Genomic DNA, 14,987 nt, shown 5'->3' with positions numbered 1-14,987 from the left:
AATCAAGGTAAATTGGAAGTGGTCAAACAGGATATGGCAAGAGTGAACATCAACATTTTAGTAATCAGTGAAATAAAATGGACAGGAATGGGTGAATTTAATTCAGATGACCATATTATCTATTAGTATCTACTATTATCTACTACTACTGTGGGCAAGAATCTCTTAGAAGAAATGGAGTAGTCCTCATAGTCAACAAAAGAGTCCAAAATTCAGTACTTGGGTGCAGTCTCAAAAATGATAGAATGATTTTGGTTTGTTTCCAAGGCAAACCATTCAACATCACAGTAATCCAAGTCTATGCCCCATAGAAGAAAAAGATGAAGAAGTTGAATGGTTCTGTGAAGACCTACAACACCTTCTACACCAAAGAGAAGATATCCTTTTCATCATAGGAGACTGGAATGCAAAAGCAGGAAGTCAAGAGATACCTGGAGTAACAGGCAAGTTTGACCTCAGAGTATAAAATGAAGCAGGGCAAAGTCTAACAGAATTTTGCCAAGAGAACACACTGGTCATGGCAAACACCCTCTTCCAACAGCACAAGAGACGACTTTACACATGGACATCACCAGATGGTAAAGAATCCGCCCACAATGCAAGAGACACAGGAGACACAGGTTCCCTCCCTGGGTCAGGAAGATCCCCCAGAGAAGGAAATGGCAACCCACTCCAGTATTCTTGCCTGAAAAGGAGATGACAGTCAGCAGTGTGTTTGTAACATCATCAACTGCTCACACAACCTGAAGAGGAAAACCAAGAGCTCAAACTCATCTCCTAAGAGGTGAAATCTTTACCTAGTCTGACAAAGAATGGTAAAGTATTAATAAGGAATATACATATTTTTAATAGTACTAAAGATAGGTCAGTACAGCCCAATGATAAGGGGTCCTGAGTTTGAATCACCTTGAAGCCACCTAGTCCTATACCATAAAGCAAGAAGGTGTCCCTCCAAGAGTCAGCATCCTGTAGGCTTTGCTGCTCAGAAAAGGTATTCCTTGTCCTCTGGATATGAAAGATCAGTGCAACTGTCTGGAAAATGTCACAATGACATTTAGGTTAACTCTAAGACCTTTCGAAGATCTTAAAAACCAAGAACACAAACAATGAAGATATAAATTAAACCCAAGATACTTAATATTTTAGAATAAGTTAAAGTGTAAATGTATTATTAAATCTTGACATGTTGTATAACGGTTTATCTGTTGTTTAAGATGCATGATCAAAAGGAATTCGGCATTCTAAATTTGTAGTGGAATTTAAATAGTTTAGGGAAATTTAATCAACCAAATCTAAAATTAGTGTTTAAATGCTCAAAGAGAAATAGTTTTCAAGCCATTCTGAATGACTTTTTGGATGCACACGGCAGACACGGCCACCCCACCCCCATGCTCTGGATACTCACCAATTCCTGACATGCCTTCATGACTTTTTACCTGGGGTGCTTCCTCTGCCCAGGGCAGGCCAGAATTGCCACAACCTCCTGGAGCAGGCCTCAACCAACTACTGATGGGAGTTAGTGGACAAATGCCCCAGCTTTCAGACCTTCTGGTAGGAATATCTCAGAGCCTAGTGTGCGCCATCTCCCCCGGAAACCCAGGGCAAGTGAGCAGCAGCCGTCCCCAGTGGCAATCTCAGTAAGGTCGTCGGTAGAGGCCTTCATGCTTTCCCTGACTCATTTCTCCTCTCCTCACTGGGGCTTTCAGGGATCACCTCCTAACTAAACTAGCAGACTCACATCCACATCTCAGAGTCTGGGCAACCCAAATGAAGAGAAGAGAGGAGTTCACCAAATCAAAAGCACACATATATGTAAGGCTCTTCTCAAAGCACAGTCCCCCCTTGGGCATTTTCTAATTTCCCAGCAGGGGAGCCGGCTTGGTGACACAGCCAGCCGGGGAGACGGGAGGGGGTGGGCATGGTCTTGGGTAACCCTCTGCCTCTCCTGTCAGCATCTCCTTCCTGGAACCAGCCTCTCTCGGAACCCATGACTTTCACCAGGTCACTCTCTCTCTGACTCTCACTGTGGAGCTGTGATTCCTCCACAGGGAGCTGTGATCTCAGAGGACAGTCTTCGATACAGAAGTCTCCATTCATAAAGCTAGAGCTGGACTCAGGGGACAGGACAAATGTCCACTTACTCAGCTGTCAGGACAATGAGCCCATGGGCTTTGAGTCTGCTCTCAGGTCCCTCTGGGCCATGAGGGGTTTCTGCTTATGACTTTTATAGGCAGCCCCCCCAAAACAGAGGAAACAAAGACCCTGCTTGCCACCCCTACAAACATGGTGGTTAAGTGCTCAGGCTTACTTATAATTGTCACTTTGGATGGGTTCCTTAACATCCCTGAACCTCAGTTTCTTTAGCTATAAAATGGAGGAAATATAATCTAACTCATCCCTCTTAATAAAGAAAAAATGATTGATTGCTTAGGCATGCCAGCTACTTTCTATGCACTCCCATCACATGGACACACACGTAGGTGCCGTTATCATCCTCAGGTTCTAATTCTAAGAAACCTTTCCAGGGTCACCCAGCTAATAAGAATGTAGGGTTCAATCCTAGGCAAGTCTGATTCCACTCTTAGCCTCTATGGTATACAAAAGATACAGAAAGTAAAAGCGCCCAACACACACTAGGAGCTTAATTACTGTCATTACTTTCCTGTGTCCTTACTTCACCATTCTCTCCTGGGCTGTCTCTCACTGGGGAAGGACTATAAACGGGACACAGACAAGGAGAGATTCACGGAGCCTTAAATGAAGAGGCTCAATGCCAAGTTCTTAATAAAAAGCCTTCAGAGAAAACAGAAGGCTTCCACTTCTATTAACACCTAAGCTCTTAAAGTTCTTTCAACTCCATAATTTCCTTCCCTGGAACCTCCACAAAATTCCCAAAATGCCTTTCAAAAGGCCATAAAGTCATGAATACTAAATATCATAGAAGTTTTCAGTGAAATTAAGTCGCCTCTGGGGCTTCCCTGGTGGCTCAGTGGTAAAGAGCCTACCTGCCAAGCAGAAGATGTGGGTTTGATCCCTGGGTCAAGAAGATCCCCTGGAGAAGGAAATGGCAACCCACTCCAAAATCCTTGCCTGGGCAATCCCCTGGACAGAGGAGCTACAGTCCATTGAGTCACAAAGAGTAGCACACGACAGTGATTAAACAACAAGTCACCTCTAAAGTGTGTTGACTCTAGGTCACAGAAGAGAACTGGGTGAGGGGTCTGTCTCTCAGCCTAGCTCTGGCACTGAACTGTGTAACCTTGAGAAAAGCTACCTGCCTTCCCTGTGCCTTTTTGTTGTTATTATTGAGAGAATAAACCTCATCTTGCCTTTCTTAAAGTTGTTGAGAAAATCATGTGAGAGATGTATGTGAAAATACTTGGCAAATTATAAAGCACAACACAGATGTGGGGAATTATCAGTATTCATCAGCAGCCTATCCAACTTGCTAAGAAAATTCCTGAATAAGAAAAATGGGAGCCAAAAAGCAGAGGTGGGTAGCAAGGGGGGATGAGGAGAGTCAGATTGGTAAAGAAAAACTAGCTGTCAGAACCTCATTTTCAATGTTGGCAGTTAACCTTCAATCAATTTTATAAGGCCAGGAAATAGCCATATTTTTAATTAAGTGTCAGCAGTAGGCTCAGCAACATAAAATTTAATGGTAGAGAAGACACCAGCATGAAGAAACATGGCTTCTTACCTCTCCTTCTAAGAAAGATATCTTTTCTAAAAGCTGCAATATTAAGAGTTGTTTCTGCTGCACCTTCTTTTTTAGTGATTCAATCTGGAAAGAAACAAATTGGACATTGTTAATCAAAAATGCAGAACTGTACAAGTTAATCAACTAGAAGACAAGCCTTTGGCTTTCATTCAAACAGAAACTACATTTTGGTTCTTCTGTGTTCTGTGCAACAGTATTAACATGAGGTGCTCCATGGAGAGAGGGGTTCTGTGCCCAGGTAAGCTTGGGACATCAAACATGGTTGTGGAGCTGTTTCATTAGGTTTACTTAGCCTAACATTTCTGCACTGATTTTGCTGTGGAACCCTTAGGAAAACTTCACTGATGCTTTGAGAAGTGCAGACGTAACTCTACATAAAAAATTTATTCAGCTTGAATTTATGCCACAGCCTGTATTTCCAACATTCGGCTCTGTTGGTCCTGTTTGTATATTTATATTTGTTCAACTAAGTGTCAAAAGTTTTTCTCTGGGAAAAAGGTCACTGTCACTGAAAGTAATAATGAAATTCAGAGGATTGAGGACTCATGAGGCCTGGGGCAAGCAGGGAAGTCCTCTGAAAGACAGGGACTTGAGCTGGGTTTTTTCCCTTTGTTTTTATACTATATCTATCTTGGAGTACCATTTGTTTTTCATTCACAAATCATGTCTCCATGGACAAATTGCAGGTTTCCTAAAAGCAGAGTGCTCTGTACCAGGCCATGTCTTGGACAATAGTGGGAACAGAGTGTGGGTTCAATAAATAACATGTGATTTGGAAGAATGCACTAATTTTCCAATAATTTTTATATGAAATTTGAGCATTTGCAGAACCTTTTTAAAAAATCCCTCTCTGTGCAAAATGATACAATTCCTACAGAAGGGACTCTAGCAATAAGTAAAAGAAGTACAAGTGTACAATTACACTTAACCTTTGAGCCAGCAATTCTATTTCGAGGAATAGATCCTATAGATACAATAGCCAAAATATGAAATGACTTGGACATAGGATTTTAGGCAACACACACACACAAAGACAGAACTCCATCAATAAGTGGCTGATAAAACTATGGCACATCGTAACAATGGATTTCCTTGTAACCTTCAAGAAAAAGTGAAGATCTCTAAAACCCTGATACAGTATATCGTAAAGAATGTATGGTATGCTGGCTTTGGTGTAAAACTGCTGAAGACATATGAATGAATATTTTGGTGTAAAACTGCTGAAGACGTATGAATGAATATGTGCAAAAAGAAACACTACAAAGATCAAACAAGTCTTAATATTTACCAACAGGGAGAGGGAGGAAATTAGAAGGAAGAGACAGAAGAAAGACTTTTCTGATAATAACCTTGTTACACAGGTTCAATCTTGGAAGCACATTTTATAGATTCAAAAAATAAAAACCAAAAAGGGGGGAAAAAGTGAATCCTAAAATCTGAAAACAAACTGAAATAAAGGAACTTAACTGTATATCAAATTGGTTAAAAGAAGTAATTCAGGCACTGTTAGAACAAGGTAATTTGACTGGATATTTTTAGTGGATGCGTTCTAAAGATAAAAAGAATTGCAACAAAACTTCTCACTCACTGGGAAAATCTGGATAGTAATGTTAGTATTATATTTGAAACTATTTGATAGGTTGTATAATAACATTTGGAACCAAGGTCTTTAGTGTAAGAGAAAGAAATATGAGTATGAAATCAAAGAGGTAAAAAAAAGTTTTGTTAGATTTGAAATGAAAGTATCAGTATGAACTCATAATTTTTGTTTTCTTTTTTAAAAATATACTAGATAAGCCTGAGACACCTTATTCTACCTGAAAACAAAGACATGAAGGGTCTCCCTTGGGTCAAAGACAGGACAATTTGTACATCAAAAAGAGTGTAATTAAGTAAAACACAGGGAATATATATATATTTTTTAAAACCCTGAGCATTTTATGATTCTTAAAAAAGAAAAAACAAAGCAGCAACAATTGGAAATGACAGCGGAACCAACTCCTTACTTAGAAACATGAAGATTTAGAGAAAAGGATAAAGCATTTATCCTGCCTTACTTGCACAAACTGCATGTTGAGATTACTAAGAAAAAGTCCCAGTTTATGAGGAAAGAAGTTTTACTTTACAGAAGAATTCCAGGTAATAAATGGAGAAGGAAGGAGAGAATTTGGAAATCACCATTGTGTGATACCTAGGAAATATTACTAACAGACTCAAGCAACTTTCATGGACAGATGAAATGCTGAGCAGCAAAGCTGATGAGGAACCTGATAACTGTGCTGAGGGCTGTCACCACCTGAATCCACAGCCAGCCTCACCATCACCCAAAGTGGGATCACCAGATAATATGTGCCCCCGGAGCAGTACAAAATGAATCACCCAGGAAGCAGTCTTGCCTACCCTGACTAAAAAAAGTTGAAACAGAATCCAATCAAGCTAATAAGGAGACAAAAAGTCAAATTCAGAATGTGGGAACATTTATAGGACAGCTGACTTAGTTCCTGCAGTAAGTCACTAGGTCGGGGTAAACTTGAGTTGGGGGCGAGAGGGGAGTAAACGGAGCATGCTCTAGATCAAAGGACTTTAGAAACCTACCAACCAAGTATAGTGGACTTCTCTGTATGCTGATTGGAGCAAAGTACTATTAAAAGACTTTTTAAAGACATTTTGGAAAATGGTATTACAGACCGATATCAAATGGGATGAAGAATTATCATTGATTTTGTTAGCTGTGAAAACTAACATGTAATAATAACTAATTATGATTACAGAAGGAAAAAGTACACATGCTTTAGAGATGCCTAGTGAAACACGTAGAATGTCTGGGACTTGCCTTTTAAAATAATTCTACAAAGGAAAAAATAAAAGGAAAAGAAGGTGGAGATGAGGCAAATGTGGCCAAATCTTGCTGTTTGTTGAATCTAGGCAATGATTCATTATTACCCTCTTTGTCCTGAGTGAATTAGACATTTTTGTGATAAAATATTTTAAGTTCCACCTGGTGTCAAAAAATATAATACTCCATCATGAAAAACAAACCATTTATACAAAATAGAACACAAGAAACATACTTAAGGAAAAATGTTCAATTTTGATTAAAAAAAAAAACTTTAATTAACAATTAAAAACAGTCACTAGTTATCCTTTCATATCTATTAAATTTGCCTGAAACTACCGACTGAGAAAATTGGTGCTAGAAGGGCTGGGAGAGACAGCTATTCTTGTGTGCTGCAGGTGGTGCTGTAAATTAGAATGACCCTTTGGGCAATTTAGCAATAAATATTAAGAGCCATAAAGCTGTTCATACCCTTTGACCTACTAATCCCACTCCTGGGAATTTATCCTAAGGATATAATTCAGATGTAGGAACAGAGCTATATATACAAAGATGTTCTTACTCCTATTATTTATAATAGAGAGAAAATGGAAATAACCTTAATGTCCAGCACTAAAGGAAGTGGTAATAAATTATGGAATATCAATTTGATGGAATATATTACACAAACACTAAAAACAAATCTATTACAAAATGGAAAAGTGTTTACAAAAAGCCTCAAGGGATAGAAAAACAAGAGTTTACAACGATGAAAGTAGAAGCTGGAAGAGAAGTTAGATAAATGAAATCATTCTGCAGTTAGGGTAGGATTACGGGCAAAACAAAAGTTTGTTTTATTTACATTTCCTTCACTTTTTGTAGGAAAATTTGCAGAAATTACCCTTATCGTGTCCCTTTTTCATTCCTTCTTATATTGTTAAAATTCTTAAAAGCTGACTTTTAAAGTCTTTAAATGATAGGCAAAATGTGTACTGAAGTGAACTAAAATACTCCAAAGTCAGGGGTAATATGTCATCAAATAACACAAGTGACTTCACACACACACCAGGTGCACCAGCTCTGAAGTAATCAGTGAATCAAGAGAAGTGAGGGTTACGGATGCCCTCAGGAACAGCTCATAGGAAGAGACCAAGATTATTCTACTCACCTTTTCCCTAGATTTTAGTTTGAAAAAGAAATCAATGCAAAACAGAGATATCATCTAGGGAAAGAGAGCTGAGGAGAGACTTCTGGGCTAATGTTAGTGTGAGGAGGCACCTTGCTCTGGAGGAAAAAATGGGTGTGGGAAGAATGTAAGGGATCTGAAGCTTCTGATGGCAGGGCTCAAGTTTTTCAGCAACTGATGCTTCAAGAAGCGATTGTGCTCTTGCACTAAAAATGAAAGCCGTGCACACTCATTTGCTTTCATCCTTGAGCATTTCTCAGAGAAGCATCCTGTACAGTATATTCTGTGGTCAGAGCTGACGTGTTCAGACTAGGGACAAAGGACGCTTAGGCTGGCAGGCAGTGCATGGCAGGCCCCTCATGCCCTACAAGGGGTGCCAACTTCTAATTTCAAGTTATTTCCCTACAGATGTCTGTTCCTGAAGCACACCTCATGCCTTCTCCCAAGTAAGTCATCCAGTTTCTAAACTAAGCAGACTCTCATGTGTCTGGATGGGACTTCCCTGATGGCTCAGCGGGTAAAGAATCCGCCCACAATGCAAGAGACACAGGAGACACAGGTTCCCTCCCTGGGTCAGGAAGATCCCCCAGAGAAGGAAATGGCAACCCACTCCAGTATTCTTGCCTGAAAAGTCCCATGGATAGAGGAGCCTGCCGAGCTATAGTCCAATAGTTGCAGAGTTGGACATGACTGAGCAACTAAGCACGCATGCCCACATGTATCTGTGTTTGCTATTATTCTAGCCAACATATGACTCCCAAGCCTTTGGTTCTTTTCCATAATATCTAAATCACACATTTGTGTGAAAAATGCTGTTATTTCTAACTGCCAACTTCAAAGAGCCTTGACATATTGTCTCCTATATCTTACTCCTATAGTAACAGAAACTGTCAAAAATCAGCTACCACTATGTTATTACTGGTGTTTCTTCCTCCCTAGACTGTCAGCTTCTTGAGAGTAAAGGCCTTGATCAGCTTCATATTCTCAGACATTGAATGAATGAATCAAAGAATCTGTCCATCCATTACTTCTAAACAATCCACCCTGTAGACTTCAGAAACAAAGTTGTTTGGAAGAGACTCTGGGAGGACCAGAGGAACCAAGACAGATTTGCTAAATATATAAGATCCAAAGCACACCCCAAAATTGGGGGCATCCCCAAATCCAGGGAACCACACAGGCAGTATGCAAGTGAAATCCATTTGGCACATTTGCTCTCACTTCTGGACTCATATCAGTTTGTAAATTTGACCATTAAGAGGTTTATGTACACTTCACAAAACTGCATTTAAATCTAGCTGTCACCAGGTGGTGGTAAATGACCCAAGTTACCAGGCTCAAGTCAAAACATTAAGAAACAAGAAATTAGGTGAAGTCTGGAAAATAAGTGCTTCTATCTTACTTGCCCAAGAATGTCATCTTGTTGCAACAGTTAAATTTAAATATCAAACAGCAGGGGGACTTCCCTGATGATCCAGGTGAAGAATCCACCTTCCAATGCAAGGAAGATGGGTTCAATCCCTAGTTGGGGAACTAAGATCCCACATGCCACAAAGCAACTAAGCCCACGGGTCACAGCTACTCAGCCCAGGCGCCCCAACTAGAGATCCCACAAGCCACAACTAGAGAGAAGCTCCCACACCACAGTGAAGATCCTGAGTACCTCGACTAAGACCTGACACAGCCAGAGATCAATTAATTAATCTAAAAAATCAAACAATAAACCCTCTTATAGAACAAAGGGAAGAAACCCATCTGGGTAAAATCTAGAACCTTTTACTTGATGCTAACTCACTGAACTGATGTCTAATTTTGTCTTCATTAGCAAGTTGTTTTTTTTTTTAATTTTTGTAATTCAAACTGAATATATGTCTTGTAGCCTAACTGATCATGCAGGAACAGGCCAGTTTGATATAAGGCGGGTTTAGGGGGTCATCTAGTTTTTAAAACGGTAACAGCTTTTCTTCTTTAGCCACAATTGAGTTACCTGGATAGATGGTTGGAGCCAAGCAATCCCTTTCAACTGTAGCCACACACTGGAGTCACCTGGACCAAGTCCATTTCTAGGCTCTACTTAGAGATGCTCTCTTACTCAAAAACCCTCCCAAGCTTCTAAGCAGGAGGGACAAATTAGGAGTTTGGGATTTACACACACACACTACTATATATAAAACAGATAACCAACAAGGACCTACTGTATAGTACAGGGAACTATCCTCAACGTCTTGTAATAACCTATAATAGAAAAGAATTGGTTATATATAACCAAATCACTTTGCCGTATACCTGACTCTAACCCAGCATTGTAAATAAACTACACTTCAATAAAAGAAAACAGTAACAAAACAAAACAACCCTCCCAAGCGGTCTAATGTTCCAGCTCCCTAGTGTGGACATGAGATGCTTCTGCTGTGGTCCCACTTTATCTCCCCAGTTTCCTTTCTTGCCAGCTCTGGCCCACAATGAACCCTACAAAGAAGCCACTCCATCCTCTGAGTGTGCTGTGAACACAGTGGGACCTCTGCCCCAGCTGGTGCCTTCACCAGGCAGGGCCTCCCACCCTCCATCTGCTTCTCCACCAGGAAATCTGCCCGCAGGAGTACTCCACAGTCACTTCCCGGGCTAGCTCTTGCCAAGTCCTCCAGGCTGCCGTTACATCTGTCTCTGTTCATTTCAGCCCTTCAGGCAAACCCCTGGCAGGAACCATCACTGCCACCACCACGGTGTGTTTAGATCTTCCCCTTGCACAGACAGCAAGCCCACACGGTACAGAGGCTTAGTGTATCGATTATCTTACATGAAAGAGCAGTCCTCTTAGGAGGTGAAGTCACTGCTATCCATCCACACATTTTTATAAACTGCTTTGGAAATAGATTCCTATAGTGAAAGGATCCCTCCCGATTTCTTTCAAAAAGGACCTTGTATGTCAACCATACTAAAATGAAATTATACAAAAACTCAGTAAGGTCCTCTTATGGATTCACAACAACCCCCGGAGGTTGCAAGGCTTGTCAGCTTCCTGGAATTTTTCACATTGGTGACAGACACGAAAGACACGGGTCATTTCGTGTTAGATGTCAGAATGTGATATAGCCTATAATTAAAAGAATGTGAATAGTACCCGACTGTGCAAGACTCATGAAACATAACTCAGTACGGAGGTTGGCGATGTGGAGAGAAATGAATGAATATAAGAAATACAGCAGCAAATAAGTATTAAATACTAGATAGCACTTGATACTTTTTCTTTAAGAGATTATGCTTTAGGGTGTTTTCTCTTACCAGCTGGAAAATGATAATATACATACATCTGCAAATGCCTTTCATAAAACAGGAGATACACTGTAACGGAGCATGATATAGAAGGTACATTAAAACTGACTGTCACAGCGAATTAAATTGTTTAAAATTTTCTAAGAGTAAGGAAATTAGATTCTTTTAATCCAAACTAAGTTTATGACATTATTGTTTATTTCCTCTGAAATTTGTTTTGTTTTCATTCTAATTTTAAGAATAGCCAAGGAAAGTAAACCAAGCACTTTTATTCAAAATCAGTGTGATGGTTTGTATTTGTGTGTGTGCTTATCATGAAACTCAACACATTAATAAAAAGTTTCCAAACCTCTATCACCAGTACCTCTTTCTGTTACTCTTTCTAATGGACTCATAAAGCCATTAAGATGAATGGTATAGAACCCTAATTTGACATGAAAGATGTTAAAAATAAAGCAAGTTATAAAACAAACAAATAAATAAAAAAACTTTCTACTTTAAACCACCTTGGTAAACAAAGAAGTCATTTTCCCATTGAAAATATACCAAAAATGGATACCTGCCAATCAAAGTCTCTAATCAAAATGAGAGAACCAGAGTTCTGAATTCTAGGTCAAAGAGAAGCAATACGATACTTGAATATGAGTCTTTTTTGACTTTTCATGGGAAATGCATGCTGTTCAATTATTTGAAAATTTGACAGAAAAATAGACTGAAGATCCCTATTATTGTTACCCACAATGAACCTCCAGTTACCCAGAGACCCAGTGGACTGACTGGGTTACAGCTGGCACAGGACAGGCAAGAATCTTCTAGAACTCACCTGGGGTTTTTATCATCTCCCCTTGCTCCCTCTTGTCCTAACCCAGCCTAGTTTTCAGCTCAACATGCTGTGATCTGGCAAATAGTTTTCTCCAGTTCTCTCAACAAAATAGGAATCGTGCCTGATGCCCAAACACCTCACCATGAAAACTGAGAACAATTGATATCTAATACTCTTCCTCTGAAAAGGTTTTTTTTTTTTTTTTTTGCTACAGTTTCTCTTAATTCTATTTTATAAGTGCTATAACAGTTTAATTTCAGAGTTATGTATTTTTTAAGTGCATTCCCTTTGGTAAAAACCACCACAGAAAGAATTTAAAAATAAGGTTACCTTCTTTTCTTAAAAAATGATACAACGCAGGGACCTATGACAAGATGCGGATCTGCCCTGCACTAATGCAGCATCAAAGGACAGTTTAAAAAGGACACGGAAAAGGGTACATTATCTCATTTTGGGGGGAGTGCAGGGATGAGTTAAGGCCACAACAAAATGAAACTGAAAAATTGCTAAATGAAGCTCTGAGTGGGGAAAATGAAAAATCAATGAAGGAACGGAGGGAAAAAGGTACATTTTTCATCTTCATGATGTTTGATTGGGTTTGGAGAAATTCATTTTCAATTAATGTGTCTTGTGGCATTCAGCCAGGCCAGATATGAACAGGGCACACATTTTAATCAATTTTTTTCTATTAAGTTTGAAGTAATATATAATCATGGAACTATACTATTCTAAAGGATCAGTTGAAACTGGCTTCTGCGGTAAAGTAATCTAATTTGGTTTGATTTCTATCTTATATTAAAGATCACCCCACTTCTACTGAAGAAGAACCAGCCCCCTGAATCTCCTGGGTACCCACTCATAACTGGACTATACAAACATCAGTGAAGGATGGATAAACTGGAATCCCAATCTGCGGGCATTCTCTGGCAAGGAAGAAAAAGAGCATACTGGGCATCAGGGCTTTTGCTGGCTTAGCTTGTTATTCTCAGAAACAACCCTCAGAGTCATTACCCCCATAGACGAAGGAACTGGGGTTCCTAGAGTTTCGCTGTTCATGCACTCCTCGACGTCAGCGGTGACCCAGTGCTAGGTTCCAGGAGCGCAGCCGTGAGCCAGGGAGACCTGTCTCCACTGGCAGGGAACCAGCACGTGGAACAGGAAGTGCACGAGTTCGCACAACAGGGGAGCAGGCAAGTGATGTTTGGTTCCCCTCCCACCCAGAGACGGGATGCACCGGCCATCTGCGGATGGGGTGAGGGAAAAGTTCAGACCACAGGACTAAGAGGGGACCAGCCCGTCCCAGCTGGCCTGGAACTTCCTAGGTTTTAGTCTCATGTGTCAGGAACCTTCTCATTTGCAGGCAAACCAGGACAGTTGGTCACCCAAGAGCTTGATGCTGGCAGGGGTGAGACCTAAACCCATGTCTCTTTGATGACAAGGCCTGGGTTCTTCTGTTCACACCAGCCTGAGGTCCAGAGGGTGGCCTCTGTCCTCCCTGTGATGACAGCCTATCTCGGCAGTGCTGCCTGCAAATTAGGCCAGGCAGGGAAGAACACTGGCAGGCAATACCTTCTTTTACAAACGGTTTGCTGGGGCCCCAGGTCTTAAGCCTGGTCTTTTCTCTTCCATGACTTTAGAGGAAGGTGAGGTGGGAAAGCAGGAAGGAGGGTCCTCTAAGCTTCCCTGGATGGACACAGTATCTGGGACAAAAGACCATACACTGAACAGGAATATCCAGGGAGAGAAATGTTTCCAGCTAAACAATCAGAGTATGTACAGGCAGAACTCGTTTTACTGCACTTCTCTTTATGGTGCTTTACACATACCGCATTGCTCACAAATTGAAGGTTTATGGCAACCCTGTATTGAGCAAGTCTGTCGGCACCATTTTGCCAACAGTATTTGCTCACCTTGTATCTCTGTGTCACATTCTGATAATTCTCACAATATTTTAAATCCTCCACAGCAGCAAAAAGATTACAACTCACTGAAGGTTCACAGGATGCTTCTGTTGTTGTTGTTTAGTCGCTTAGTCATGTCTGCCTCTTTGAGACTCCGTGGACTGTAGCCTGATAGGCTCCTCTGTCCATCGAGATTCTCCAGGCAAGAATACTGGAGTGGGTTGCTATTTCCTTCTCCAGGGGATCTTCCCAACTCAGGGATGGAACCCACATCTTCTGCACTGGCAGAAGGTTCTTTACCACTGAGCCACCAGGGAAGCCCCAGATGATGGTTGCTGCTGCTGCTGCTAAGTCGCTTCAGTCGTGTCCGACTCTGTGCGACCCCATAGACGGCAGCTCACCAGGCTTCCCCATCCCTGGGATTCTCCAGGCAAGAACACTGGAGTGGGTTGCCATTGCCTTCTCCGAGATGATGGTTAGTGACCAGTTTTTAGCAATAAAGTATTTTTAATTAAGGTCTATACAGTTTTTGGCAATGGCACCCCACTTCAGTACTCTTGCCTGGAAAATCCCATGGACGGAAGAGCCTGGTGGGCTGCAGTCCGTGGGGTCGCACAGAGTCGGACACGACTGAAGCGACTTAGCAGCATACAGTTTTTTATACATAATGCTATTGTACACTTAATAGACTCCAGTATAAACATAACTTTTATATGCACTGGGAAACCAAAAAGTTCATGTGGTTCACTTTACTGTAATATTTGCTTATTACAGTGGTCTGGGGCCCAACCTTCAGTATCTGTGAGGTAAGCCGGTATACAGAAGCACCCAGCTCCACATCTGACACAGAGCTGATGCTAAAAAAAGAAAGTGGTTTAAAAAAAAGTTCCTATTGATAGATGTGCACTACTATATACTAAATAGATAACTAATAAGGACCTACTGTGTAGCACAGAGAACTCTACTCAGTACCCTGTAATGACTTACATGGGAAAAGAACCTTAAAAAGAGGGAATTATGTAGATGTATAACTGATTCACTTTTCTGTACACCTGAAACTAACACATCATTGTCAATCAACTATATTCCAATAAAATTAAAAAAAAAGATTTGTTTACCAATTGTGTCAATTCTAAGACAAAACAAAACAAAAAATAAAGGAGGCTTCAATTAAACACACACACACACACACACGCAGGTGCACATTACACAAACACGTGTTCCTAAAGTTCAGATGCCCTGGAACATGGACCCTCACCTGCACTGAC

General features: G+C 40.7%; 1 protein-coding gene across 2 annotated transcripts in view; it reads right to left on the bottom strand.

Moving 5' to 3' along the window:
- MYZAP (myocardial zonula adherens protein) overlaps window positions 1-14,987 on the bottom strand; it is a 124,914-nt gene that overhangs the window by 33,188 nt on the left and 76,739 nt on the right. For both annotated transcript variants that reach the window (XM_010836808.1, XM_010836807.1), the window contains one exon: window positions 3,701-3,784. In XM_010836808.1, the coding sequence (XP_010835110.1) occupies window positions 3,701-3,784 (84 nt within the window). The remainder of the gene's footprint in view (window positions 1-3,700; window positions 3,785-14,987) is intronic.

Source organism: Bison bison, unplaced genomic scaffold, assembly GCF_000754665.1.
Source record: "Bison bison bison isolate TAMUID 2011002044 unplaced genomic scaffold, Bison_UMD1.0 scf7180017864066, whole genome shotgun sequence".
Classification (NCBI taxonomy): domain Eukaryota; kingdom Metazoa; phylum Chordata; class Mammalia; order Artiodactyla; family Bovidae; genus Bison; species Bison bison.
This window is presented reverse-complemented; position numbering and strand designations above follow the sequence as displayed.